General features: G+C 42.2%; 1 protein-coding gene across 3 annotated transcripts in view; it reads left to right on the top strand.

The window, feature by feature from the left end:
• The window catches only part of LOC130577362 (transient receptor potential cation channel subfamily M member 6-like), a 74,251-nt gene that overhangs the window by 4,886 nt on the left and 43,648 nt on the right, over positions 1–25,717 (top strand). For all 3 annotated transcript variants that reach the window (XM_057372652.1, XM_057372661.1, XM_057372668.1), the window contains exons 2-5: positions 2,081–2,287; positions 3,079–3,220; positions 16,110–16,189; positions 16,976–17,014. In XM_057372652.1, the coding sequence (XP_057228635.1) occupies positions 3,191–3,220; positions 16,110–16,189; positions 16,976–17,014 (149 nt within the window). In that variant the 5' untranslated portion in view covers positions 2,081–2,287; positions 3,079–3,190. The remainder of the gene's footprint in view (positions 1–2,080; positions 2,288–3,078; positions 3,221–16,109; positions 16,190–16,975; positions 17,015–25,717) is intronic.

Raw genomic sequence — 25,717 nt, 5'->3', positions numbered from 1 at the left:
GTATATTTCTGTTATTTATTGTGGGACTGTTAGTCAAAACACAGCATGAAAGGGCATAATCTCCTTTAATCTGCCAGCCACACTTTTGATGCAGCCTAGAGTTCATTTGCTGGGCTGCAAGCTCACACCTCCAGCTCACGTTGAGTTTTTCATCAGCTATCACCCCCACATCTTTCTTCACAGGGCTGCTGTCAAACCCTTCTCTGCCCAGCCTGTGGGTGTGTCTGGGATTGCTCTGAGCCAAGTGTAGGACCTTGCACCTAGGTTTGTTGAACTTTATGAGGTTTGCATTGGTTTGCCTCTCAAGCCTGTCAAAGTCCCTGTGGATGGCACCCSTTCCCTCCAGTGTGTCAACTGTTATACATAGCTTGGTGTCATTGGGAAACTTGCTGAGGGTGTTCTTGATCCCACTGTCCATGCCACCAACTAAGATGTTGAACAGTATCAGCTCCAGTATCAACCCCAGACTGTGTCTAGTATAAAAAAACAGGTGGWAAAGCAAAATACAAATTTTGAAAATTGTTCTAAAATGATTTGAGAGTTCTGGGCTGACATCTGGAGAAAGTCACTGAAGAATCCATACGCCTGTCATTTTACTCAATCCAGGAAGCTGAGAAATTAGATGGAATTCATACCTTCTAGGAGTAATACATTTGCAAAATCTGTTGACTGCCTAAGGGATACAGAGAATGACAGAGCAAATAGAAGAGGCACTGTTCCCTGAGACTGTTCCAGAAAACCTTCAAGACTACTTATTCTTAAAAGTAGGAATTGCGTTATTGGTCAGTTAAGGCTCCCCAGAAATTCATAAATTTTTAAGGTGTTACTGTTTCGGTACATATACCATCTGAGGTGTCACTGAATGTTGAGGTAAGAACTGCTGAAGCAGTTATCCTGTGATCCTGCATCTTCCTTGTGTTTGTTTTAATCACCTGAAAAGAGGTTTTAGTGAGGTGGATGCTAGTTTTCTTGTCCCAGGTAACAAGACAAGACAAGAGGAAATTGCCTCAAGTTGTGCCAGGGAGGTTTAGATTGGAAATTAGGGTAAGTTTCTTCCCTGTGAGGGTTGCCAAGCATTAGAGCAAGCTAGTTCTCAGAGAAGCTGCTCAGAGAAGCAGTAGAGTTACCACCCTTGAAGGCTTTAAAAAGCTGTGCAGATGTGGCACTTATTGACATTGTTCAGTGGTGGATTTGGCAGTGCTAGGTTAATAGTTGGTTGATCTTAGAGGCTATTGCTAATCTAAACGAGTCTATGGATCTATGGTTGTTGCCGTGCAAAAGTACATTGTGTTTCTTTACCTCCGTAAAGTGTTTATTCACATGAGATGAAGGTTACTGCACCTTAAATCTGCCGAATACACTCCTACACCAAGTCCTCTTAGAATGCCTCCACTAATTTTCCTACTAATTTTCTCTTAAGAAAATTTAGTAACCGAATCTAGAGACACTATCTGAAATGTTGTTTCTCCATTTTGGACTGTGATGTCATGCTGCAGGAGGCAGTATGCTGGTTTCCATGGGACCATCACTATAAGCACAGAAACTATTTGTGATTGTAACAAGATTAAACCATACCATCACATTTTGTTCTTTGGGTCTATACTAATTACARGGATATTTCAGAATGTATTTGAGGAGAATTATCATTGGCTATTTTGAGGTTGTGACCATAAAGTTTAGAAAACCTACCCCTCTACATTCCTGGCAGCCTAGAAACTCTAAACTTGTAAAAACAAATTTTCTCATAGAATAAGTTCTGCAGACTGTCCTAATGACTTAAAATAATTCTTCATGTAAATACAATGTCAGAAGTGTTCTGAAGGATTTTGAGTCATGCTCAGATGGCTCAATAATTACTTGTTGCAACCATTAGRTGATGTGCCTAAAAAGAAGACAAGGCATCCTATATGTGCATAATTCGATATTTAAAACACTCCTCGTTCTTGCCTCCTTTGAAGTATGTTTGTTATGTGAACCAGTAGATGACTAGCATTTATATGCCTGTCTGAGTTCTGTCCTCTTTTAAGCAAAAAATAATTTTATTTGGGATGAGGGAAATAATGTTCCCCTTTGTTGGCAGATCYGTTTCTAATATCAGTGTGCAGTGGGCAGCAGGAGGGAAGATTTGCCATGATCAGATTTGGAACAATCACTGCATATACACAGACTGTGAAATAAGCCATGAAGCATGACAAGATCATCCCAGGAGGTTGTCTTTACGCACTGTTTGTTAAAGGAGAAGAACAAAGCAGAAGATTCTGTTCTGTTGCTGTTCAGAGTCTACATGGTAAAACAAATATTTGTATTTTGTGCTATAATGAACAACATTCTGTCGCAACATCTTTCCACAGCTTGCTAAAGCAGAGGCTGAAACAGTCATTATCTGATAAATGTGTTCACTATATCTGGTGCTAGCCTTTGGTGCTGGGTTAACTTGTGAGACTTCTTTAATTTTGTTAGATAAGGATAAATAATMCTGAAGACAAGCTGATTTTTTGATGATGATATGGAATGGGGAGAAATCTAGAAGCAGTCTACCAGTTTCATTCCTTTCTCCTCTCTTTGCTTCATCATCAGTTCTTGAAGGTCTGCTAGGGCACTAAGGCAAAGGTAAAGGTGTGTTTATAGTCTTATGAAACTCAGTATCTTCAGTGCGCTTGGACATGATGAAACAATGAAACTGGGAGTTGCCTCTGGGACAGATTAGGACATGAGATGTAAAGTAGTTTGGGCTATTTCATTCYGAAGTTGGAATGAATGTCTAGTAATATTCTGCCTGATTAAACACAGTGGATGGAAAAAAAMCCAAAAACATTCCAATGTACTAGCTGGTTATGAGGTACAATATAACAGATCTTAGAGAACAGAGTGGGTGTCTGGATGTTTATGCCTTTGCCGGCCATCCGTGGAAATAACAGAAACAAAACCATTCCTCTTTCAGTAAGGGCTTCTCTTAAGTGTATTGTCTTCCTTTGAGATTGCTTTTTGGTRCAAGATTTTTGGATTTTGAAAAGAATGCAAGGTGATTCATGAATTAATGCAGCCATACTTTGACATGTGTACATTTCACTTGCTTAGGACACGAAAAGCAGGAGGTGTGGAAAATCCAAGAACTGATTTGTCTGCACTGCCGTTGAGGTGACAGCATAGACACTGGCAATACAGGACTAACAAAAAAGAAGCATAAAGGATGGACAAGAAGGATAGCACTGATCTTAAGGTAGGTCTGTGGAAATAAGGTTGATAAGGAGGAAACATCTCAGCWGTTCTGATTTCTGGAGAAAATAGGATAGTGAGTACATGAGTTAGATGGACTTTGAACTACTAAAGTGGCTGTTATAAAACATAGCATGTGTTTTCATATCAGTGAAGTGCTGAGGAATTGGGTGTGGGAATTTGCAGTGAAAGAGTTGGTTCATACAGCTTTTCACAGAAGATTTTTACGTCTTTAGCAAGATAATTTCAGGAAAGACAGAATTTCTTATGTCTGAATGACTCTTCACAACTTAGAAAGAATGGCAGAAATTTGGATTTAGGAAAATGCTTGCAGTCAGTGGAACACATACATGTTGCTGTGGCCCAGTAAATCCAGCGCACCTGCATGTGCTGGGATACTTGTGTTTCAAGTTTCTTACTGAGTTCAGCTTCACATGAACAGTGGGCATGGTAATGGTGACTGATACATCCTATTAGATGAAGACTCTTGCTTTCATTTGTAAATGTTGTTGATACTAGAAAATTGAGTCAAAGTCTCCTGTGATGAATCAGGAGGACTTATTTGAGAAAAACTAATTGAAAATAATGTTTTTTTAAAAAGGGTGTAGCTTGTTAAAGAATGAGCATGATGTTCAACACCTGCTAGTATTTCTAGAAGTCCATTATGTTMTTAGAACAGTAATGCTTTCTTAAGACCTACCATGTGGGAAGTGCGATATAAAATCTAAAGACAAAATAGAAGCAATGTAAGAATCAGAGAAGCATGTTTGGCTAGGGGCTGGAAACAGTTTTTTATTATTTTCTCTGTCTTTGAAATAATAGTTGGTGTGAAACCACTGCTAAGTTTGACAGGCAGTATTTCAAAGGGCCCTGAGGCATGCCCAAGGACCAAGCAGGCTTTTCTGCTCTGTGTTTTGGGGTGGTGCTGAGATTGTTTTTATGTAATCTATCTTTTCCCTGGTGCTCACAGAGGCTCTGCTCAGGCTCCTGCAACGGAACAGCATAGTCTGAAGGCAAGCTTCTCCTGTAGGGAGGAGGAGGATGGAGAACTGAGCACCACAGAGAAATATAAGACTTGGCTGAGCAGGAAAAGTAGAAATGGAGTGACCAGAAAATGGGAGAAACATCTAGAAAGAGCAAGTGGATGGGAAATATAGATAAAATCCAGAGGCGGATGGAYGTTGGAGCTCACAATCAATACAGTGGCACAACTGAAACCAACAAAATAAAAACAAATAGTAGGCTAGAAGCAGATGAGAGAGCAGAGCTGAGAACTCAAAGAATTGGAGTCTGGTATTAAATATGGGAAGAGGGTAAGTTTGGCATAAGAGAAAATGGAGATTGATTGAAAAGTAAGGTCTGACAGTCAAGTTGAAGAAAATAAAAAACACTGGAAACAAAATAAAATTCAGGATAAATAAGAATGGTGTAWGCCTGTTTAGTGAGCTTACACTAGGTACAGCTGGTATAATTGTAGCAGGTATTCGGTTTGGTTTGATGGCTGTGGTGCATGGGACATTCAAGGGCTCCAGTCCTGCAGGAGACAGTGGTAACTGCTGAGGGGCTGTTGAGGTTTCTGCTTTAAGTTTTGTCGGTGTGGAAGAAGTGACACCGAAGGTATGTGAAGATGACTAGGAAGGTCAAAAACCTAAATCTTCTAAACTTTGGGTTTATATTCAATTTTTGTCACTTATGAAGTTTAATTTATACACTGGTTGCATATTGTTTTCTTATTCATTGGTTGTGTTCGTTGTCATGAGCTGTAACACTCCTATTGTTCCTTTTGCACCTTTTGCCTTCAAAAATGACTACCTGTGATTCAAGTCTTCATATTTCATGATTCAAGAGAATTGCTGATTACCTCTTGGACCTTCCTGGTACTTTTATCTTGAGTGCTGTAACTTATAACATGAATTTACTGCTACAGCACCTTGAAAAATGACTCGGACATTAGGACGGGGTCCTGAGATGCAGGCAAGCCAGAGTTAAAAAGCATCTGCGGGGTTCGGGATAGCTGTGATCAGGTCTCTCGATATGAGGAAGAATTGGGCAGTGTGGAAGAAGAGCGCAGCTGGGCCCGGGTGGGGAAGCGTGTCGGAGCGCGGGCGGACCGCAGCCAAGGCAGAGCCGGTGCTCGCCCGCGTTCGCCGCCAATAGCGGGGGCAGATAGCACACAGCTCACCGAGCAGCTCGGGCTAAAGGACGGCGCCCCGCCCGCCCCGCGCTGCCGCCGCGGGACAAGGATCGCGGTCCGGGGCATGGCGGCGTGGCGGGACCTGCTGCTGTCGCCGCTGGGCTCCGCGTGCGGCGGGAACTGGCGGGGACGCGGCTGGCAGCACCCGCACCGCGAGCGCGCCGACCCGCAGGTGAGYGCGGGGCGACCGGGGTGTCCCCGCTGTCCCCGCCGTGTCCCGCCGAGTGAGGCTGCGGGAGCGAGGGCTGTGACCGCTGCCCTCCGCGCTCGGCCAGCCCCGTCCCTCGGCGGGAGCCGGGGAGCACCCACTCGGAGCGGCGGTGGCAACCGGCTCGGACCGAGCGCTCCGCCGTGTCCAGCGGCGCTCACTGCTCGCCGCGTCCTGAGGGGCGTCCGAGCCAATCCGCACATGCCATCGGGCTCCGCCTAAGAGTCCCGGTGACTTGGGGAGACAGCGGATCAGTGCCAGCTGACGGCAGAGAAACCCCCGGGCTGCTGGGGGCTGTTTTACCCGGGGTTTGGTGTGCCGGTGCTGGTGATGACTGGCCCCCTGTATTCCTGCAGATTGGGACTCGAGCGATTTCMTACAAACAGATAGATCTGCTTGAATTGCAATAGCCGTGAAAGGCTTTTTGCAAAAACAAATTGGTGGTGCTACTGACAGGACATCGCACGGCGGTTTTGCAGTCGTGCTATTTCAAATAGCCTTGAGATTATGTGAAACATTTCAGAAAAGTGCCTCCGGCTTTAGTAAATTGTCATATCTTTTTACTATGATGCTGACTGAAAAGGTTTGTTTAGTTGGTTTGTTTGTTTCATCGGGTTTTAGAAAGCTTTTTATTTATTTATTTATTTTTTTTAATTTAAAGATGGAACTTTTGTGATTCAGATGTTTGGGATTGGAGAGCTCAGCTACTATACTTAACATTATGAGACTGGTTGATATTTCGCACAGATCATGATGTAGCAACATGTCTGCTGAAGCCAAGTATCTTCTGTATCCATTTCTAATATATTTGCTGATAAAAGAAACATGTTTACAGTGGAATATTCTTTATATGTCTCTTTATGAAGATAATTTTTAAAATACCTTGTAATTACTTGTAAACTAAGAAAAACATGAGCWAATGTTTTATGTTGTAAACATCTGAAGTTAAACCACCAAAACACTGAGTGGCTGGTTTTTAGAGACTTATGTATTCGGCATCTGCCACTGAAATTGCAGTGTTACCTGTAAGAATTAGCAGATACTGATATGGGCATGAAATGAGTTTAAGGAAACATCACCATAATTTTCTTTCCCTCTCCGGGTATCTTTTTATTTATTTATTTTATTTTTTGAATTAAAAGCAATCTCTGAAGTTGTGAAATCAACTTACAGACCTTYGTAAATTTATGTTGTATCGTAACAACCTTTTTAAAGTAGTAACAGGCTTATATAGTAGTATTAAAAACCATAGCAAGCAGCAAATGGGTTGTTATGTTTGAACCTGGTCCTGTAATTGTTTTGTGGCTTGATAAGCAGCAAATGAAGCTTTCTGGACTGTTACAAGGTTGGGGCACAGAGACTGTTCAGTAGTGAATGTGCTGAAGTATGTTGTTCCTGAAAGCAACCAGAATCAGGAAGAAAACATAAGAATCATTCAAAAGTGTACCAGAAAAAGACATATCTCTTTGAGCTCCACTGTCATATTTTTTGTTTTAGTATTGTAGGAACAGGGATCAGATAACTGTTACTTGTTCCTTGTTACTGCTTTCCCCCTCTGCCCCTTTTTGACCATGAAGTGAAAAGCAAAATGCYGTGTAGTAGCTTTAAAAGAGCAGATTAAAACATCTACAGGTCATAAAGGAAAATGTAGTTTCAATAAGCATGTCTGTCCATGCACACACACAATTATGTGGTGCGACAGTACATCACTCTGGGCTGTGGGTAAATATTTATGTGCCCAGTTTCAGTTTTCAAAATAGTTGCTGGCACCTATGATCGTAGGCCCCTCTGGGGCCAGTGAAACTTTCTRTAAACATTGATTTGCTTTGTGGGGAACCTCATGGGCCTGGGAGCTGCAGAATATCATTCCTCCATCCTCCCCAGGAGCTCTTATTTGTCTCTGCACAACCTCATTGGGAGGTGCCCCAAATAATAGAAAACAGGTTTTATTCGTCATGAGGCCAGAATTGTCCTGGATTTATAGAATTGTCTTCAAAGTGGGATTGCAATGCAGGATAGCAAGTCATGGGGAAGCTGCAGCAGTAGGACGGGAAGGTCAGTCCCTTCATGTTGCTGTCAGTACTGTGCTGAACGCAACTGGTTTTGCAAATAGGATGGCACAGGCCATGCTGGACTGCTGTATCTCATCTACAATGTCCGTCAGTGTGGCTATAATCTGGTCTGAGGAAGGTGAATGAAACTGTGCCAGGAGGAAAATCTAYCTGAATTATTGTATTACTCTTCCTGCCTGTTTTCCTACTTAAATAACTCCTTCATCCCTCCTTTTTGCAGTTCAGATTATCTTAAATTTATTTTTTACTTAGTAGTACTATGTCTGAAACTGAAAATATGAGTCCCCACACATATGTCTCCCAGCCAAGTGATCTGTGAGTTTTTCTGTGCTCTCCAGGGAAGTGGTAGGTTCAAGCTGAGTAATCAAATTTTTTGCATATTGCACTAATGAGTTTGAAACTCCTTGGGTGGTACACAGCACGAGAAGAAGACGAGGTGGCCACAGTTTAGCAAGTTTTGATTTTCCTTTCAGTGTTCCTTTCAGACTGGCTCTATCAGATGCTGTGTAAACCTTCCCTGATTCTTGTAACATATATATAATCTTATATAAGCTTCTTTCTATGTAACTTGCATTCAAAATAAATGCCTGTGATCCATTCTGTATGCCTTGATGCTTTCATGTTCTTATGCTTCAARTTCTCATCTCTAACACTTTCCCTCCGTTTTTGAGCTGGTTGTACYTTTCCCTGCCAGTCCTGAAAGAAGAGAGGTCCCTCTGAGAGGCCATAGCTACTTAAAAAAAGGCAGAATGTATTAAGCRCTTGTCTTTATCCTTTCTTCAGGACTGCCATTCCACTGCATCTCTGCTGTTGTGCAGTTGCTGTTCTGAGTTGTACAATACCCTCTGGCTGTCATATGAACAGAATGGAACAGAATGAGGCATCTAAAAAAAAGGTTGCTGAAGTTTGTTGTTCTTTTTAACAGGATAGAAGCTGGGTGCTGTCATGATGTAAATTGATAAATGTTCATCAGGGAAAGCACTTTTTAAAACCCATTGGTGATGTGACGTATTGCTGTCTCAGTTTCCAAACCACAAGTCCTTTGGTTGCTAATAAAACTGGTGCTTCTGGTTTCACCTAATTAAGTCTTWGAGATGAGAATTGAGGTCAACCCTCTTCAGTATTAACATTCATGGAAAGGTCTGCAGAGGAACTGTGTTAGGGCAGATGCTTGCCTCCCACCTTCAGTGATTTCAGATGTAATGGTCTGCAACTTGGTGAACACCATGGCTGCATCTTGATCTCAGCCCTGTGATGAGAAAAAAATAGCGTTTTCATTATAGAAGTGTTTTTCTAGCTATTTTCGTGAGTGCCAGCGATTACACATTGGGGATAATGGGATGTCATATCTCTGAAGGGTTGGCAGCCTGTTGTGACTGTAGTGTCAGACAGGTTAGGCTGCACTGTTGAGGTCAGGCCATGGATATAAATGTTTTACCAGTCTGGCTGAGGTAGGATGATCCCAGGTTTGATCAGCCCTAGTCCTATCAGTCCTATAAACCAGTGCATTTGATTTTCTTATATTGGTGAAATTTAACTTCCAAGGAGGCATAGTRGAGCTTCTACAGTATGTCCCAGGTTCTGTGAAATACATCAGTCTCTGTCTGCTGGCCAACAAGTGCTTCAGGAAGGCTGGGTGGCAGTGCTGTGAAACTTCAGCCCTTGCAGTGAGCTCGTCCTTCCATTCTCTCTGCAGCACCCTCCTTACTCCTGCTCTGGCCCTTCTGTCATCATTTCTGCCAGCGCAGCTCAAGAGACATCTGAACATAGATGCAGGCGTYTCAGTGAGCAGAGAGTGCTGCTGGGGGGCTGGATGGCCCTGGAGCTGCCACTCRAAGGAGAGGAACTGTCATCAGGGTGGAGCAGCCAGGAGAGCATGCCTTGGAACACAGCCCAGGCTGCTGGGAGCTGGGAGCCACAGCCCAGCATTGTGCTAGGAGGGTCCAGGAGGGTGGTGGCAGTGGCTGCAGAGTCGTTCTGCTCAGCCTGGCACACCCTGCAACTGCAGCAGGGAAGCACAAGGGGATAAACCTGCTGTGGGGRCATGTGTCTTGCACATGAAGGTGCRGAAAGACCTGGTGGAGAGCTCAAGGGTGTGTCMAGGTGGCCTGTGGGGCAAAGGGGCATTTTTGATGTCTCTGCAGATCCCAGTGGCTGGTCCCAGGCCGTGGCTGGGTCTTCCTCCAGCTAGTTGAAGGCAACTGCTTGTGAATCTGCAGCGTTTGATGGGTTAATGGTGCCCATTTAGCAGTGGGCCAGCACAAAAAAGGAAAGCTTTTGTACCTGGCAGGTGGTGTGGAGGGCAAAGCTGAGGGGAGAGGTAAGAGGCATCTGGGTGGGAAATGCAGAAGTGGGACTGACCACACCTTCAGCCTCTTAGAAATCACCTGAGATGTGCTTTCTCTTTCTTTGGAAAATGGAATTTCAGTTCTGTGACAGTCTGTCTGTCGTGTAGTGTGTGCTAGGGCTGCTGGATGCAGCTATCAAGCCCAAGAAGTTTTTGTTACTGAGACAAGCAATGAAACAAAAAGAATCATTCTGATAGAAATGACAGTGAACAATCATAAGGCTCCAGAGGTGAGCTGTGTGGGTTACTCATGCCATGGAATCATAGAAGCACAGTATAATTTGAGTTGGAAGTGACCTTAAAGATCATCTAAAGTTCCAACCTACCTGCCACCTTCTTCTAGACCAGGTTGTTAACAAAGTGAGACTTCTTGGGGTCCTTCATGTTTCCTCCAGCTGCATCTTGTAACCTGCATTTGCATTTCCCCTCTCCAGTCAATATTAAATCCTGAGTTGTGAAAACACAAAGTTCTGATATTTATTATCAGACAATTTTTTCTCTGCTTCTTCCTCCTGATTAAATCTAGGAAGAGCTTTGTGCTTTGGGATTTTGAATCCTTTGATGAAAGCACATGTTTGTGACAGCAATGGGTGATTGACTTCTGTGATTTTTCAGTCTTAGGTAGGTAAGACGCAATTTCAAAAAGAGCAAGTTGATTAGCTCTCTGCTAAGATCAAGTGCTTAACAAGTAAGAACTGGCTTCCAATGACTGGCTTTCACAGTGGAAATCCAAATGAGACTTAAAGCATTTTATTAACCCTCTGAATAATACATCTGAAACATCATTTTCTTATGGCTGCCTGTACTTTCACTTTTTTAAAATTACTTACAACATAATAATTTAATATGGGGTGTGTAACTTTGAATATTTATTATATTCTGATTATGTTGTATTAGCTAATAAAAGAAGACCAAATGCCTGACTTTCTTTGGGACTGGCTTCCAAAATATTGCTGGTAAGACAGGTAGGAATGTCCTTTAAGAAAACCCTGCAAATTTTGTCTCCAAAAGAGGCACAGTATAACAAAACCATGGTTATATTCAAAGATTTGTAATAAGTAGCAAATACAGTTGAGAGAAATTGCCCTTTTTTCTCTATTATTGGTGCCTGCTCTTGGTTGCTGCATGTTTTGGGCATGCCCTATWATTTATTCTTCAATTTGGACTGTTTTCCATCAATTAAAATATTTAGAAGATGTATTTCTGTACCTTTATGTATGATTAAGTTGTTCAATAATCCATATTTTACGCTACTCATAAAATTGATTTTATAAGAGATGAGATACAGTATTATAGTGTATATAGTGCCAAAGTAACCCAAATGTTAGCTTTTATCAAGGTGGCTGCCATCAGCCACAAGCACGGATTTTTTTCATTATCTGTATGGGCCATAGTTACAAAGCCATCAGAGCCAAACTTTCTCAACAATCATCATGCTTCTAGAGCAGTGGGTTTTGGAGTGACCCACTGTATGTGGAAGACTGAAATATGTGTCACATCACAAAGACTTTTTACATTTCCAGTTGGGGAAACCTKTTCGTAAGTAATTCTCAGATGTCCAGTGACAACATAAGATTTCTAGCAATGTTTGTGGGACCTGTTTCAAGGATAGGTCTGAGGAATAGAAATTGTCATTTGAGATTTCCTCTGTTTAGCTCCTTTGTCAAGCTTGGGTTTTTGGCAGCAGGGTTAATGTGAGGTCCTGTGTGGCCTTGCCCATCGAGTCCAGTGCCATGGTGTCTGCAGGGGGACAGGTCTGCTCAGCCCCTCCAGCTGCAAACCAGCAGTCTCTCCATGAGCACTCACATTCTGAGCTGGATATGCTCTTGGAGCATATCCAAGTGCTGTTTGATGTGTTTTTCTGAAACATTGCATGTTCAGGGATAGCAGAAAGGCTTACTTGAGTAGTTAATAAACCTAAAAAGTAGAAAGTAATAAACGAATTAAAGGTCTAATGTTCCAGACTAGGATAAGCTTTCTATCAGTTCATTGTTCTCAGTGACCCAGGAGTTAAGCTGAAGTTTTTTTCACAAGGAGGGTTTTGGTTTTARTATTTCCTGCATTTTGTTGTCATAACCCTACTGATATTTGCTGTGTTGTGTGGTCTGCTCTGGATCAAAAGCACCACATTGGAAAGCCCATTAAAGTCAAAGGGGTTTTGTTTTTTTGGCTAAGCTTGGGTTCAAAATAGTGGAAATGGTTTTATAATGCATTTGATGCAAGAGTCTAATCCAGAAAATCACTTAAGCATGCATACTTAGCTTTGGAGTGCAGTTGAATACTGTGAAAGAAAATGCCATAGCACTCTGCAAAGTGAAGATTGAATCTATATGTTTTTGGGAGGCTCAAAGACTACATTTGTTCTGAGGGAAAAKATTCTAAAACCTCTCTTCAGCATGACTGAAGAGTTATAGGAAGTTCTGTTATCTCYCTCTGACTTGTGTCTGCATTTATCCTGCAAGCACAGGTGATGTCTGTTAGTGTTTCTGCTGTATTTGTGAACATCTAAGAACACATATCCAGCAGATGAGTTTGAATTGGTTACAAGGAAATAATTACAGAAATTCTGCTGTGACTTGAGATTATATACTGTCTTTTAAAAGGGAAAATGCAAAACCTTCTTGGTGCTACTGAATCTGCAGTCTGCCTGCAAAGGCAGTTTGAGCTCAGCTGGTAGTTTTTTTATAATTGGCCATGGTGAACTGATAAACAGTGGAAGCATTCAAATGAAATTATTAGCACAATACTTTTAAACATTTGTGAAATTTAGTGATGAGATTTTTTTGGTGGATTCACTTGTTTACAATTCTGAATTTCGGCAGAATCTGGGGCAAAGRAATAGGTGAGAAGGACTGGAAAAGGAAAAGCTGCTTGTTAGTAACAGAGGTACYGATGTATCATGGGGATGGAGATCAGAGGAGCCATGGCATGTCTGTGTTACAAAGCCAGGGGCATGTCCTGTGTCAGTGTAGCCTGAACACAAGGAAATTTTAGAAGACCTAAGAGGTCACTGAAAACCTCACATGGGTTCATATCTTACTGCATGTGACTGGAGTTTTGCAATGCTCTTTCTACCCCGTGTGGATCCAAAGTGGTGTTCCWTGTTTAGCCATCAATTGGTTTATTACTTCATAGCAAAAGCATGCATGGAGTGGATGCTGAACCACAAAGTTCCTGCTCTGAAAAGCTTACGTGAGACAGCCTGATAAGCTGGAAGTCTCTTTACTGCTTACAGTAATTTACCAGCTGMCATGAAGTTTCCAGGAGAAAGGGTTCAAGAGACACCAATGCACTTAAACCCCAAGCTCTTCTGAAATACTCTTGAGTGCTAGCTAACAGGAGCTCTGACTGCATTTCAGATATATTGTGTTATTGCACGTACTTGATATATGTGAACTTACTTTTTAAARTGTTTAAGGTATTTTAGGACACTCAGCTTGCAGTGGATTCTTGCAGTAGCTGTAATAAGGGAAAGTTCTTTTCATCCTCTGAGGTGTTTGAATAAAGGTTGGTCTTTGTGGACTGCACTATGCTGACTTCTCACAGACATGCTTTCACCTGCAAATAGAACCTGCTTCCTTCACAGGCACTAAAAGTCACTTTGGATCTTTCAGGCATTTCTGATTATTGACATCATCAGAAAGGTTCTTTACAGGTGCTGTATACTTGGGTCCTGAGGCAATTCTTTTAGCCCCAGGATCAGCTGTTGCTTTTTTGATGAATGTTTGCTTTCCTCTGATAATTTTAATGGTGAGAAAGAATTTCTCATCTGGAAAAATCTGGATGCATACGTTTTTTGTTTCTTTTTTGCTAAAATTTTGGCAAACCTGTTCAACAATGCAGAATTACTGGCCCTAGAAATTAAGGTCTTTTAGAAATCTCCAGTTCTTTGGAAGTGACATTGTGTACTCGTTTCACTAAATATACAGTGTGTGCAGAGCTGAGGTATGGTGCTTGACAGAACTTTTCAGTTCTTCAAGTACTGTTTTAGCTAAGACTTTGTTTCTCTGTTATCAGTACAAATTTTTGCAGTTTCAGTAAGCTACTTACAACTCGATTGTTCTGCCTAATTTCCAGCACAACTGTGCTTTGCCTAAATGAACTAACCTGTTATGTAAACTGGCTAGTCATTGTGTGATTTCTAATTATGTGCACCTGTCTGGAGCTACAGTGTGTCATCAAAGACAACTGCTGCTGTTTTGTATTTCAATAATTTGTATTTCAATAATGGACAAAATTATTCTTCTAGAAAGATGTGTGCCTTTTAATTTTCGTTTGCATGGAATTGAAAAGTGTCCAGAGCAGCACGATGTTTTCTTAGAAAATATTGGTATCTGTGCTGGCCTGGCTTTTTAGGTCTTGTCTGCTCTCGCTGCTCATCGGGAAGAATTTGAAAGGAAGTGGGGCTGCATGTGTTTGTTTGCCTGTGCTTTACACTCTGATTTCTTTCTTTACTTCTGGAAACCTTAATTTTTGAACATTAGTTATGTTTAACCAAATTTGACCTGACAGTGTCCTTTTAATACCATATTATGCAAGGATCTCAGACATTGAATATATTGGAAAAGTGATTGAAAGCAATTTTCTAAAAACTACTCATGTGCCTTAAATTTCAGAGCCAAACTCTTGCCACTCCATTGACTAAATCAGTCTAGAAATCTCCAAATCTCTAGAAATCTCTTCTGTGGCAGGGAATTATAAGCAGCAATCCTAATCCTCAGACTGGTGAGCAAAGAGAAGCCAAAACTCCCAAACAAAGGTGTCAGGACTTCCTTAGAGGAAAATCAGAAGGAAAGCTGCAGTAAAATCTTGGCTTCAAGTCTTTGGTATATCAGAACAGAAATTTGCCAATCAGAAGGAACAAGTAGAGGTATTTTTGTCTCCTTTAGGATTTGGTGGTGAAAAGGATACGCATTGAAGGTGGCTCAGATATATGTGCCTCACTGTAGGGACTAGAAACATTTTAATTTGTTGTTGAAATGTAATTAAATTATGACAATTTGGGAATGTTAGTCAGAGTTTGCAAAGGAGATGTACGTGTTACAGAACTCTTTTACAAAACTAGAAACCAAGAGCTAGACTAGAAGAATCTGTTGTTCAGAAGTCTCCTCTTTTMATTTTACTTTCCCAGCCCTGAAGTCATGGATGACTGTAAAATGCATGAAGTTTTAAACCCCCTTTCCTGATAATACAATCAGCCTAAAAGCCTAAGCAAAGCCTTAGACTGAGAATTTAATGTTCTGCTGTAAATTTTATGTTAAGTCAAGATTTTACCTATATRAAATCAAGAATAATTACTAAATTCAGTCCCAGAGATTTCAAAGTTCAGCATGCAAGAATTATTGTTCCTTTCAGGTAATTTGATCCTGAAAGACCTGAAGAGAAAGGTTCAAAAATTCTCCAATGAGACTTTTTGACAAAAATCTATGTGCCATAGTGCCTGTTCAGTTTGCTCAGCTGTAACAGGCACCACTGACAGTTTACCTGAAGGCCAGGGCAGAAAGCCYACCTGTCATCCACCTGAGGGCTGGGTCAAGGTCTCTGCTCTTGCATTCCACTCTAGTGAAATGGATCAGAGTGTGAATAGTGCTATTTCAGCACAAATATAACCAGAACACAACTGTTCTTGACCTGTGAAGAATAATAAAAGAAGACTCAGCCATCTCTTTCAGATAAAATTAAAATCTTGCCCTTTTTGACACAGCTTCAGTAAGATTGCAGTTTGCTAGTCTTTTGGCAGAAGGAGAGTGCAATCCTTTAAGTAATTTTGATTAATTCTTGCTACTTAYTCTATTGTACATGTGCTTGACAGAACATAAATAATTTTCATGGTGGCAGTGAATTCAAATATTGATCTTTTTGGGGAATCCTGTAAAACTTGGAGGTGAAGGGAAGGAGGTGAAGACAGCTTGCAGTCTTTCACCTGACATGAAACAAGCTGAAACTACAGCTCTGAATGGGAATTGCTCTGAGTTATATTATCTGCATACAGCCATATTATCATTACAGTGCAATTTTTGACATCGCGTTCCAAAGTTCAGGATTACAATTAAATTTGAAATGTCTTTTTAGTCCCCCAAATCTTGGATTGAAGAGGTCTTCAGTAAAAGAGAATGTGCACACATTATTCCCAGCTTGAAAGATCCACACAGGTAAAACAATTAATTTCTCCTTTTTTTCTGTTACATTTGAAAGAATCAGAATAATTTTTTATGGGCATTGTGTTTGGTTTGGAGAATGTTTTTTAGTGTCTCAGTCAGTGATTGCCAGTCTGTGGGTTTTCATGGATCCCATCACCAGTATGTTTTAAATGAAATTATATTTGAATTGGAAATTGCCAGCAATTAACCTTAGTATTCTTCTTAGGTTGGTTTCTCTCAGTCCAGTAACGAGCTAGTATCCAATTAGGAAACTGACTTATGTGGTGTTACTGCTGCTCCATTTTTTCCCATCCTCAGAGTAGTTTCTGCTGCTGATCACAGTCTTCTGATACAGAAGTTTCTGCTCAGACTGGTGTAGAATTTGAAAGGAGTAAGGAAGAGATCAAATCCTCAACCTGTGCTTTATTCCCTGAGAACACAAACAAACTTGGCATTCCAGATTGTGTATCTAGTGGGTGGTGTTGCCTAGATAAATTTGAAGAGATCACGTTCTGGGAATGCAAACCTCCAATTTTTATCCTGTGGTTTTGAACACATGGATAGTGTAACACACATAACTCATCTGTGAAATGCAGGTTTGACATGTGGTCTGAGTTGTGAAATGCCAAACAAATCACTGAAGTCATCCAGCACATTTTCTGGGGGTTAGTGCCAGAGATGACAGCCTGTATTGTTGCTGATGGGAATTCTTTCTCTGTTGAGCTGATACTGCAAGAATTGCATTACAGTGATCTTATTTTATAGAATAACATATTAACTATCAAGCTTTAATCACAGATGTCCTGCAGGATGCCAGGTGTGCCAGAATTTAATCAGGTAAGAGCATAAATATATATCTATGATTTTTATTGTGACCTAGTAATAGGTAATCCCAATCAAGGAAGCAATGACAAAAGAAAAATCCTTCCTGTTTTATGGTCAGAACTGCATTCCTAGGGRTAGGCTGGAGAATGCTTAGTATAAATGCAAGTGGAATAAATTGTGTGATAACTTTTAATTATTTGCAACAGAAAATTCTTCCCAATACCCTGTGTGCATGAGCTTGTTTTATCTCTTCCTGAGGAATGAAAGGCAGAATTGTGCTTTTAAATGAGAGACAATTCTAGCCATATCCTGAGTTTTTGAAGGAGATTGGGTCAAAAGCAATAGAGAACAGTGAGAATTATGGAAAGAAGAAGAAAATAAAGGGAGAAAAAAGGGTGAAAGAAACATCCCTGATAATAAGTTTTCTGAAGATTTTTAATCTTTTCTGCAATGAAGATTCTGAGTCCCTTTWTTTTGGGAAGGCAAGCAACAAAAATTACATCACTTTGGTGCTTTAGTGTTGTGTTTTTTTCAGGCAAATTGTATTTTGTAACTTGTATTAGTTTGTTGTTTTCAATGCAATATTTGTTGTTTAGCTGTTATTACCAARTACATTTTGGTACCATATATTTATGCTATTAAATTATCAATTGTTGGAACAAAAAGTTCAACTTCCATTTGATTTGTGTTAAGGACATCTGAAGGCTGAGGCAATAACTGTGACTAGCAAGCTGGTGTCAAGTAGTYCCATAACCCGTGTTAATATGATTATCTGCCTTTTCATTATGCTTCATGTTTTACATTGCTTCTAAGGTTTATGAGAGTCATGTTTTACAAGGAATCAATAAATTACTCCTGAAATCAGATAATTGTAAAGGGCTGATRTGCAGAATGGTGCTGGCATTGTAAGGAAAATTATTTACATTTCTATTCAGAAAGTGCCAGCTCTCTCTAAGAGAATATTTTACTCAAATTTTGCTTTAGAGTAGAAGAATAGAGATTTGAAGATTTTTGCAGATCTTCTGAGAGAAGAAATGCAGGGGATATTTTAATGCTTCCTGCTAACCTGCAGATACTCAGGCTGCCAAAACTCAGGTTACCTTGTCCTTCAAAATATAGTCGTTTAATTCCATCTAAATCAAGACTACAGCAATTCTATAGTTCTCTACATCTTCCCCCCTCAGGGACCGTGTTGTTAATTGGTCTGGGAAGGGTATTAGGACAAAAATTAACCCACAGAAATGGAAAACCAAACCAAGATTAGCTACCACCAAATCAGCTTCCTATTCAAACATAGTTTAGCTGTATAGATAGAATACAATCTATCTATTGTATAGATAGGGGGAGAGGTAGGAAGGGAAACAGGAAATGGGCACTGCAGTGGATGGGCTTGTTTTTTTCTTTCACCTTTCTCTGTCAAGACATCTCCTACCTGTGTGTGCCTTTTTTCTTGTAGTTGTTTCTTTCAGTTTCTGACATGCATTTTCATGCTTTTTAGATTAATATGAATCCAATTTGTTGGTCTGTCTAGGCACAATGTGTGCGGGTGTTTAATGCTCAGTTCAGTCAGCCCTTCACTTGCAAGTAAATCCAAATGCTAACTGTTCTTGTCTTCTTCCTTGTATATCTCAAAGTGTACAAAAAGCTTTRTTCTTGGAGAATTTTTCTGCTCCTAACAAGAAAAGATAATTTTCATATGATTGTTATGACTGGTTATATTATATTTATTAGATCAGCAATGAAACAGGTTTTGGGCCTCCTGAGTTCTGCAATTTTCCACAACAGTCCAAAAATCATGTGGATATTCTTGATGCCTACTGTAATTTGACCTAATATTGCAGGGAAATGAAATCTCTTAATGATTTRTTTTGTAGAGAACCTCCACGGTTTGCAAACAGTTTGTGAATGGAAACAGTTTGTGAATGGGTTATGCAACTGATTTGCTAATTCTAAGTGGAATTACTCCATTTAGAAGTTGTGAATCAAATTTGAGTAATTACCTGGCACATTTGTCCATGCTCCCCTGGTGAGTTGCAATGGTGTCTATCTACTCTCCTGTGCAGCACTCACAAAAACATTGCAGASAGCAGTTAGACCGACCTCACAAGACGAGTATTCAGAAAGGCAGCATCAAATTGCCGATCCTTATACATCTCACAAGTTGCTTATATATCTCGCCTTTTAGGTGTAGGTTTTAGTTACAGCATCTAAACTGCTGCCTGCTGGGGCACTGGGTATTGTAGCCTGACTCCTGCAGTCACTTGTACTTCAGTGTGACTCTTTGTGTGTTCCCTTGTTGTGCAAACTGTTCCTTTCCCAGCAGCCTGCTTTTGCTATTGGTGATGTCCCCACCTTCCCCAGTTGCTGGGTGAGCCTTTGAGGCAAAAAAGAAGTCATTACAAAGTTTCTTTGTATCAATGCATATCCCGTATCCACGGGATCACAGGCTGGCATGGATACAGTATTCAGCATGCTCAGCTGGAGGTGGCGGGAGGGGGTCAGACAGGGATGCTCAGGGCCAGCTGTATGAAACTCCCAAGGATGGAGACAGCTCACCCTCCCCAGATCCTGAGTTCACCACTGGGCTGTCCTCCCGCAAAAAAAGCCTTCTTGTTTCCAGCCTCAGACTTGCATGATTCAGTTGTGCTGCTGCCCCTTACCCTCCTGCCATGCCTCACTGAGGAGCCCATCCACATCTCCTGTATCCTGTCCCATCAGTGTTGGAGCCCCTGAAGCCATCTCTTGTCCTAGCTGAACCATCCCYTGTCCAAAAGCCACTTCTCAGAGACCAAGGGCTCCAGCCCCATTGTCTGCCACCAGAATAGCCCCTCTGCCCCTGGAGTCTCTCCAGTTTGCTGCTGTCTATTCTGTGTTAAGTTTGCTGGTGTCTATTCTGTCTTGAGGCCTGAAACTGCAGGTGGTGTGCAGATATGGATGGACAAGCACCAAGCAGAGGGGACAGGGCCTGCTGTCCCCGTCTCTCAGGCCATSTCCTTCTCACACCTGGCCCTCATTGCTGCCCAGGCACATGGTTGTCCCTCTCTCAGCCCACCAACACCCAGGACCATGTCCCAGATGTGCTCAATCCCTAGGGCTGCACATCCTGTTTTCCAGGTTTYTGGTGCAGAGACTGAACAGGGCAAGCTCTGAGGGACCCTGCTTGACTGGTCCACGACCCAGCCAGGTCCTCACCTGCCAGGATGTCATCGCTCCCAGACTGTAATGTCACACCCTTGCTTACTGCTTCCTGTCACAGTCTCCTCCTTCATGTGCCCACATGTGGGCTCCAGGAGGTCTCACTCCTTGATTTTACCTCAAACTGACGGCCTGATGGCCCGACTGYGCTTTGCCAGGGTGGTTTTTCCCATTTTTGAAGGCAGGTGTGATATTTGCCTTTCTCCAGTTATTGGGGACACGCCTGCTCTTCACAGCCTTGGACTCTGGCTGTACAAGGGCATCAGCCTCCTCTCTCAGTACCTTTGGATGCAGCCTGACAGGTCACAGGCACATGTGAGTGAACCAAGGTCTCCTGTGCTATTCTGACTCTAATATTTTTTTCAGCCTGCTAATGGCACTCTTCCTTGAGCCCTGTCTCCCRGAGTGTGGGAGCCTTCCTTCTCCWGTTTGCTTTTGCAGACCATTGAATCAATCAAATGGAATTTGCCTGAGTGGAAAAATGGAGTCTAAACATAATCTCATGGCTTCTGGGTATCAAGAAGTGCCTTACTAAAGCGGTTTGCTTCCTGCATTTCCTTCAGGTTGTTTGGGGGATTGGTTTTGGTTGGTTGGTTTTGAGAAATCTGTGTCTTTGTCACCAGTCAGTCTTCACTCATCTCCACTGAGAAGTCGCTCTTTTGGAATGCACATCTCCAGAGTTTTACAGATGTTTACATCTAACCTGCCCCTAAATGGACAAGTGGTACAGCTGAGGCCCGAGGCAGTCATTGTGTTTGAGTTGTCGAAGAATGTTTGGTTTCTTAAAAGAGGAAAAGTGAAGAATTTATCTCCATTTCCCAGGGTATATTGASTTCTGAAATGTCTAAAGGAAAGCTGGACTGTCAGCTGTCACTATAAATTAGGTTGAAGTTAATCCTGTGGAAGAGACTGGAGCCTGTTGAAGCTTGTGTAGGAGTAACTGATTGAATTTGGACTCTGGGTTGTTATTGCAGATGTAAACCTTTAATGCTRAGTGAGTTTCTGGTATCTTTTTGTGCTGTTTCTGGCTAGGACAGGGTTAATTATTTGCAGAAGTCATCAGGGGGCCTSGTAGGACCCAGAGGTTGTTCTCTGCCACCTCAGGTCATTGCCAAGGAAAGCCCTTGTCATTTTTTGTACCCTTTGTCATTGGTTGTTACTGCTGTTGTTGTTACTGTTCATTTCCATATCTCATTGCTGTTTCCAGTAAACTTTTCTYRTCTCAATCCTTACTCTGTTGAGCCTCCAKTTCTCCTCTCCAGCCCCAACAGGGGGAAGGACAGAGAGAGCAGGAGCGAGTGAAYRCATGGTTTGATGAGTTTCAGTGGAAACACTAAATTGGAGAGTACCATTCCTAAACTGTGACAGCCTTATTTGGCCCCTAATGTGTGGCACCAAGAGTTGAGATAACAACATACCTGTGCAGAGCTGCTTGGCAGCAAATTTGATCTAAACATTTGTTGCAGAAGATATGAAGCCACTGATTACAAGTTCYTACGTCTGTTCATGTGGGTGGAGTACCCAAACGCGTATGCATTACTGTATGTGCTCCTTGGAATGTTCTTTTACACAGGGAGAGTGTCRTGGGTTTAATCCTGATTTTTCCCAATCCGAGTCACTGCACCAAAAATGTTGTGGTTTTGAACTTGACCRAAAGCCAAAAGCACTGTACCCACGATGTTCTCTCCCTTCCCCCCACCGGAGACGGCAGAAGTGAGAGCAAAAGTCCAATTAACACTAAAATTTGTGGCTTTCAGATAACATAACATAATTGAGAGAAAGATATATATATATATGCTCCAGACAGGCTGAATAACTTAAGTTGCAAAATAGATTTATTACTACAAACTACTAAGAATACTACCGCACTGGGGAGGGGAACAAAGATAGGGAAAAATTTACAAGGAGAAGAAAAATAAAAACAGACCTTTTAAGACACCTGTTATCCTTTCCGGGACCCGTCTCTTTCCCAGATCCTCCCTCTCCACCCCCCCTGTCTTCCTGCACACACAGGGGACAGGAATGAAAGTCTAACATAGATCAAACTACTCATTACAGTTGTCATCCAGCATCATAGGAGAAGCGTTCTTACAGCTCCAAGCTGTGGAAGTTCTTTTCCCAAGAAACGGTCAGTGTATAACTGCTGGTGGCAAGGGAGTCTTTTCTATACTTCACAGGAGAAAGGAAAGAATGTTCCTCAAGGCCAAACTGCATTGTTTCAGTGGTGTAAGACCACTATCACAAATCTCCTGGCAGAGCACAGCTTCTTCTAAGCATCCACTTACTTCGCATGTAGGGCGCGGGCATCTCCTCCTCCCCACAGAACACATTTTCTTCTTAGCATCAGCTCGCTTCAAAYGTCATGGGAGGGCCAAGCCTCTTYCCCCTTTTTGGCTCCTGATCAGTTCAGTCCAGTCCTCAAAGGCCAGGGTATTTTTTTTCCTCAGAGCAAGGTCACTCTCCTTTTCTATACAGGTCTCTCACTGATGAAATAGTCCTTTCAAGAACAACTTATTYTCTCCATGCTCRAGAACCAYAGCAACAGCACAGCAACCCATCCCATCTGCTCTTCTCCTTACTGTGATCTTGGGTCTCCATTTTTCTCCTTACATCTCCTCACCCTCCTGCTYTGTTTTTCCCCAGTGCATGATACTAAAACTAAATACTAACAACCTAAAACTACATGGTGGCCGCCCTTATCTTGTTCTGAATTCTTCTTAAGTACAAGACAATGCATCATCACAGAGGTGTAACCAACCTGTGCAATTGGCCCAGGCCTGATGGGCAGCCTGTCCATCAACCTCAGAGCCACAGTTGGCTCTAAAACACAGGGGGTAGGGCTCCTTTTGATGGAGAAGAAGGAGAAAGCTTCTAGAACGTCCTCAGAAGGAGCCATCTTTGTGGTTTCCTGGTCCCATCCCTCCACCACCAAAAATTGGACCGAGTAAAACCATGACAGAGAGGAAGAAAGATTTCTTTGTTGCTGCACGGTGATATTAGCTTATGGCATTGTAACATCAAAGGGCAATGAAGATCGTTTGTGAAGTGTRTTCAGTGTTGCTCTCCTAACCTTGTCTTGGGTGCTTGAGAGTACATTAATAATTGTACCAAGTCCATGGGATGAATATGGGAGGATGATTTTCTCCAGCTTTTCATCCCTTTTTCCTCCTTCAGGCCTACTACAAGAGTTTTTGAGAATTTTGAATTTCTTTAGGATGCTGAGGAAACCMTGTTCTCATTGCTAATTCTGCCAGGACCCCCAGTGTGGTCCGCTCCATGGTTAGAGTCAAGAGAGAGATTTCTCGGGGGAGTTATTCAGAGTTTCGCCCCAAGGGTGGACAGTCATGAGTGGCATGCAATGTGAAAGGACATGGACCTGTATTTGAAGGACTTTTCCAGTGATTTGGAAGTTGGCCCCGAATAGTTATAGGACCCTGTTAAAAAGATAAAATATATCATGGAAAAATGCTGAGGYACTGCCAGAGACGTGTGAAATTATGCAATGTGCTGGGCTCTGTCTACTCTTTATCAGACACTGCTTAGCACTAGGAAGTGTCCTCAGGGGAAGAAAGCAAGGAAAGCAAAGCAAGGGGCAACATGGCCATTCAATCTGCAGCTGAATCAGAGGATCAACCAGTGCTGGTAACAGCTGTCCCTACAGAAGAAATCCAAGACCAAATCAGTTCCCCTAGTAAGGGCTGAAGAGGAAGTGGGTCTGTGTGTCTTGGGTTACATGGAATTTGTAACCAAAAGTATGTATTCTATACCATCTCCATAAACTGTTAAAATAAGTGGGACAGTGTTCTTTATCCTCTCCTGTCTCAGCCCTGATAACTCCCTCCGGGAAGCAGGAGCCACTCTGTGGGGGCCATCTCTGTTAATGAGCCATCAAGGTCTCTGGAACGATTCACAGAATTACCCCATCCCTGCCCTGGGGGAGGAGCTGGACATTCCCACTGTATGTAAGGTGAGGGTTGGAGCACTGCGGGGCACTGCTTCCACTGGATTCCCAGAGGAGAAGAGCTAAATAACCACCAATGGACCTCCAGAGACAGATGAGACCTTTTCTACAGGATCACCACATCCATCTCCCCAGCAGGACTGCAGCCCAATTTACCAGACTGCTACCMCTACCCTGACTAACAGGGTCAGGCAGGTCATAGTCTAACTTTGTCAGTTTAAACAAATGGTTCTATATTATTGGCTTTTATTTTTTTTTTCCTCATATTAAATAGTAGMTATGACTTGAAGTCTATCACAACATATTGGTGTGGGGTTAGTTTCTCTGCTGGTTTGCTTCCAAATTAGCACACACTCATACCAAGAGGAAGAGGGAGGGCCAGAGGTTATCCCCTGATCCCTGTCTGGGTGAGCTGTGAGACATGTGAAAAGTTTCAGCTGCTAGTCGGTGACCTGGCCGCTTTAATGCTTGGATATCATGGCCCRCAGTATGAAACTGGATGGTGGTGATGTCAAGCAACTGGGATCCCTGTCCCAGRTGTGGGAATTGACAAGGGGATTGGGAACAGATCAGAAACTYTCAGCCTTTGGAGGTGACTCCTCTCAAGCATGAGGGGAACRTTCTCTCTCAAGGATGACCTGCACCCAGGCAGGTGTGATATCATGGAGAAGGGTATCCAGTACCTGAGAGAATTAGTTGTGCTGGAGGTGATCTGTAGGGATTCAGCAATTTCCATYGATGGATCCTATAGATGAGGTCCAGTGTACAAATTCTGTGTGGAGACAATTTGCATGGAGCACGTACGCCATCATTACACTGACTCACTGGCTTTGGTGTCCGTGAAAGGAGAACAAAGTGCTTCAAGTGACCACCAGATTCCAGAAATATGAAGATGATATTTTTGTGTCCCTACTGACCTGTGCCTTGGCTGTGGAAAGACTGTCCAAGACTGTCCAAGACTGCAGATTCAAAACAATCAAGCAAGGTAGAGATGGAATATCCCATTTCCAGTGTGGACCAGAGTCTCTGCTATTGTGAACAAGACAGAGGGTACAAACCATGAGGTAACCTGTGTTTTTAGTGTGACCATGGAGGGTTACATGAAGAAGTCCTCCTGAAGTCTGCTTTTGCCATAAAACAAAGTAAGGTCAAGGGATCTGCCCAGGAAATTCAGCTTTTCTGAGTTAAATGGAAGGATGAATGTTTCCAGTAGGCATGGTGCACACAGCAGCAGCTGTGGTCCCACCAACCAACAAGAAGGAAGCAGACTTTCCTAGGCGCTGTGGGTTTTTGAAGGATTCATATTCAGGATCACAGTCAGACTGAAAGCCCTCTCTATTAAATCACCTGGAAGAAGAATGGTTATGAGTAGGGTCCTGAACAGCTGTTCAAGCTTTTGAAYAAATCAAACAGGATTGTGCAGTAGCTCTTGGTCCAGTCATGGCAGGACAAGATGTGAAAAATGCATTCTACATTGCAGATGGGGAGAGTGGTTCTTTCTGAAGTCTCCGGTAAAAGTTACCTGGGAGGGCTGAAGGATGACTACCGAGGTTCTGGAG

Source organism: Malurus melanocephalus, unplaced genomic scaffold, assembly GCF_030028575.1.
Source record: "Malurus melanocephalus ecotype Western Australia unplaced genomic scaffold, MMel_1.1 scaffold_7, whole genome shotgun sequence".
NCBI lineage: Eukaryota > Metazoa > Chordata > Aves > Passeriformes > Maluridae > Malurus > Malurus melanocephalus.
This window is presented reverse-complemented; position numbering and strand designations above follow the sequence as displayed.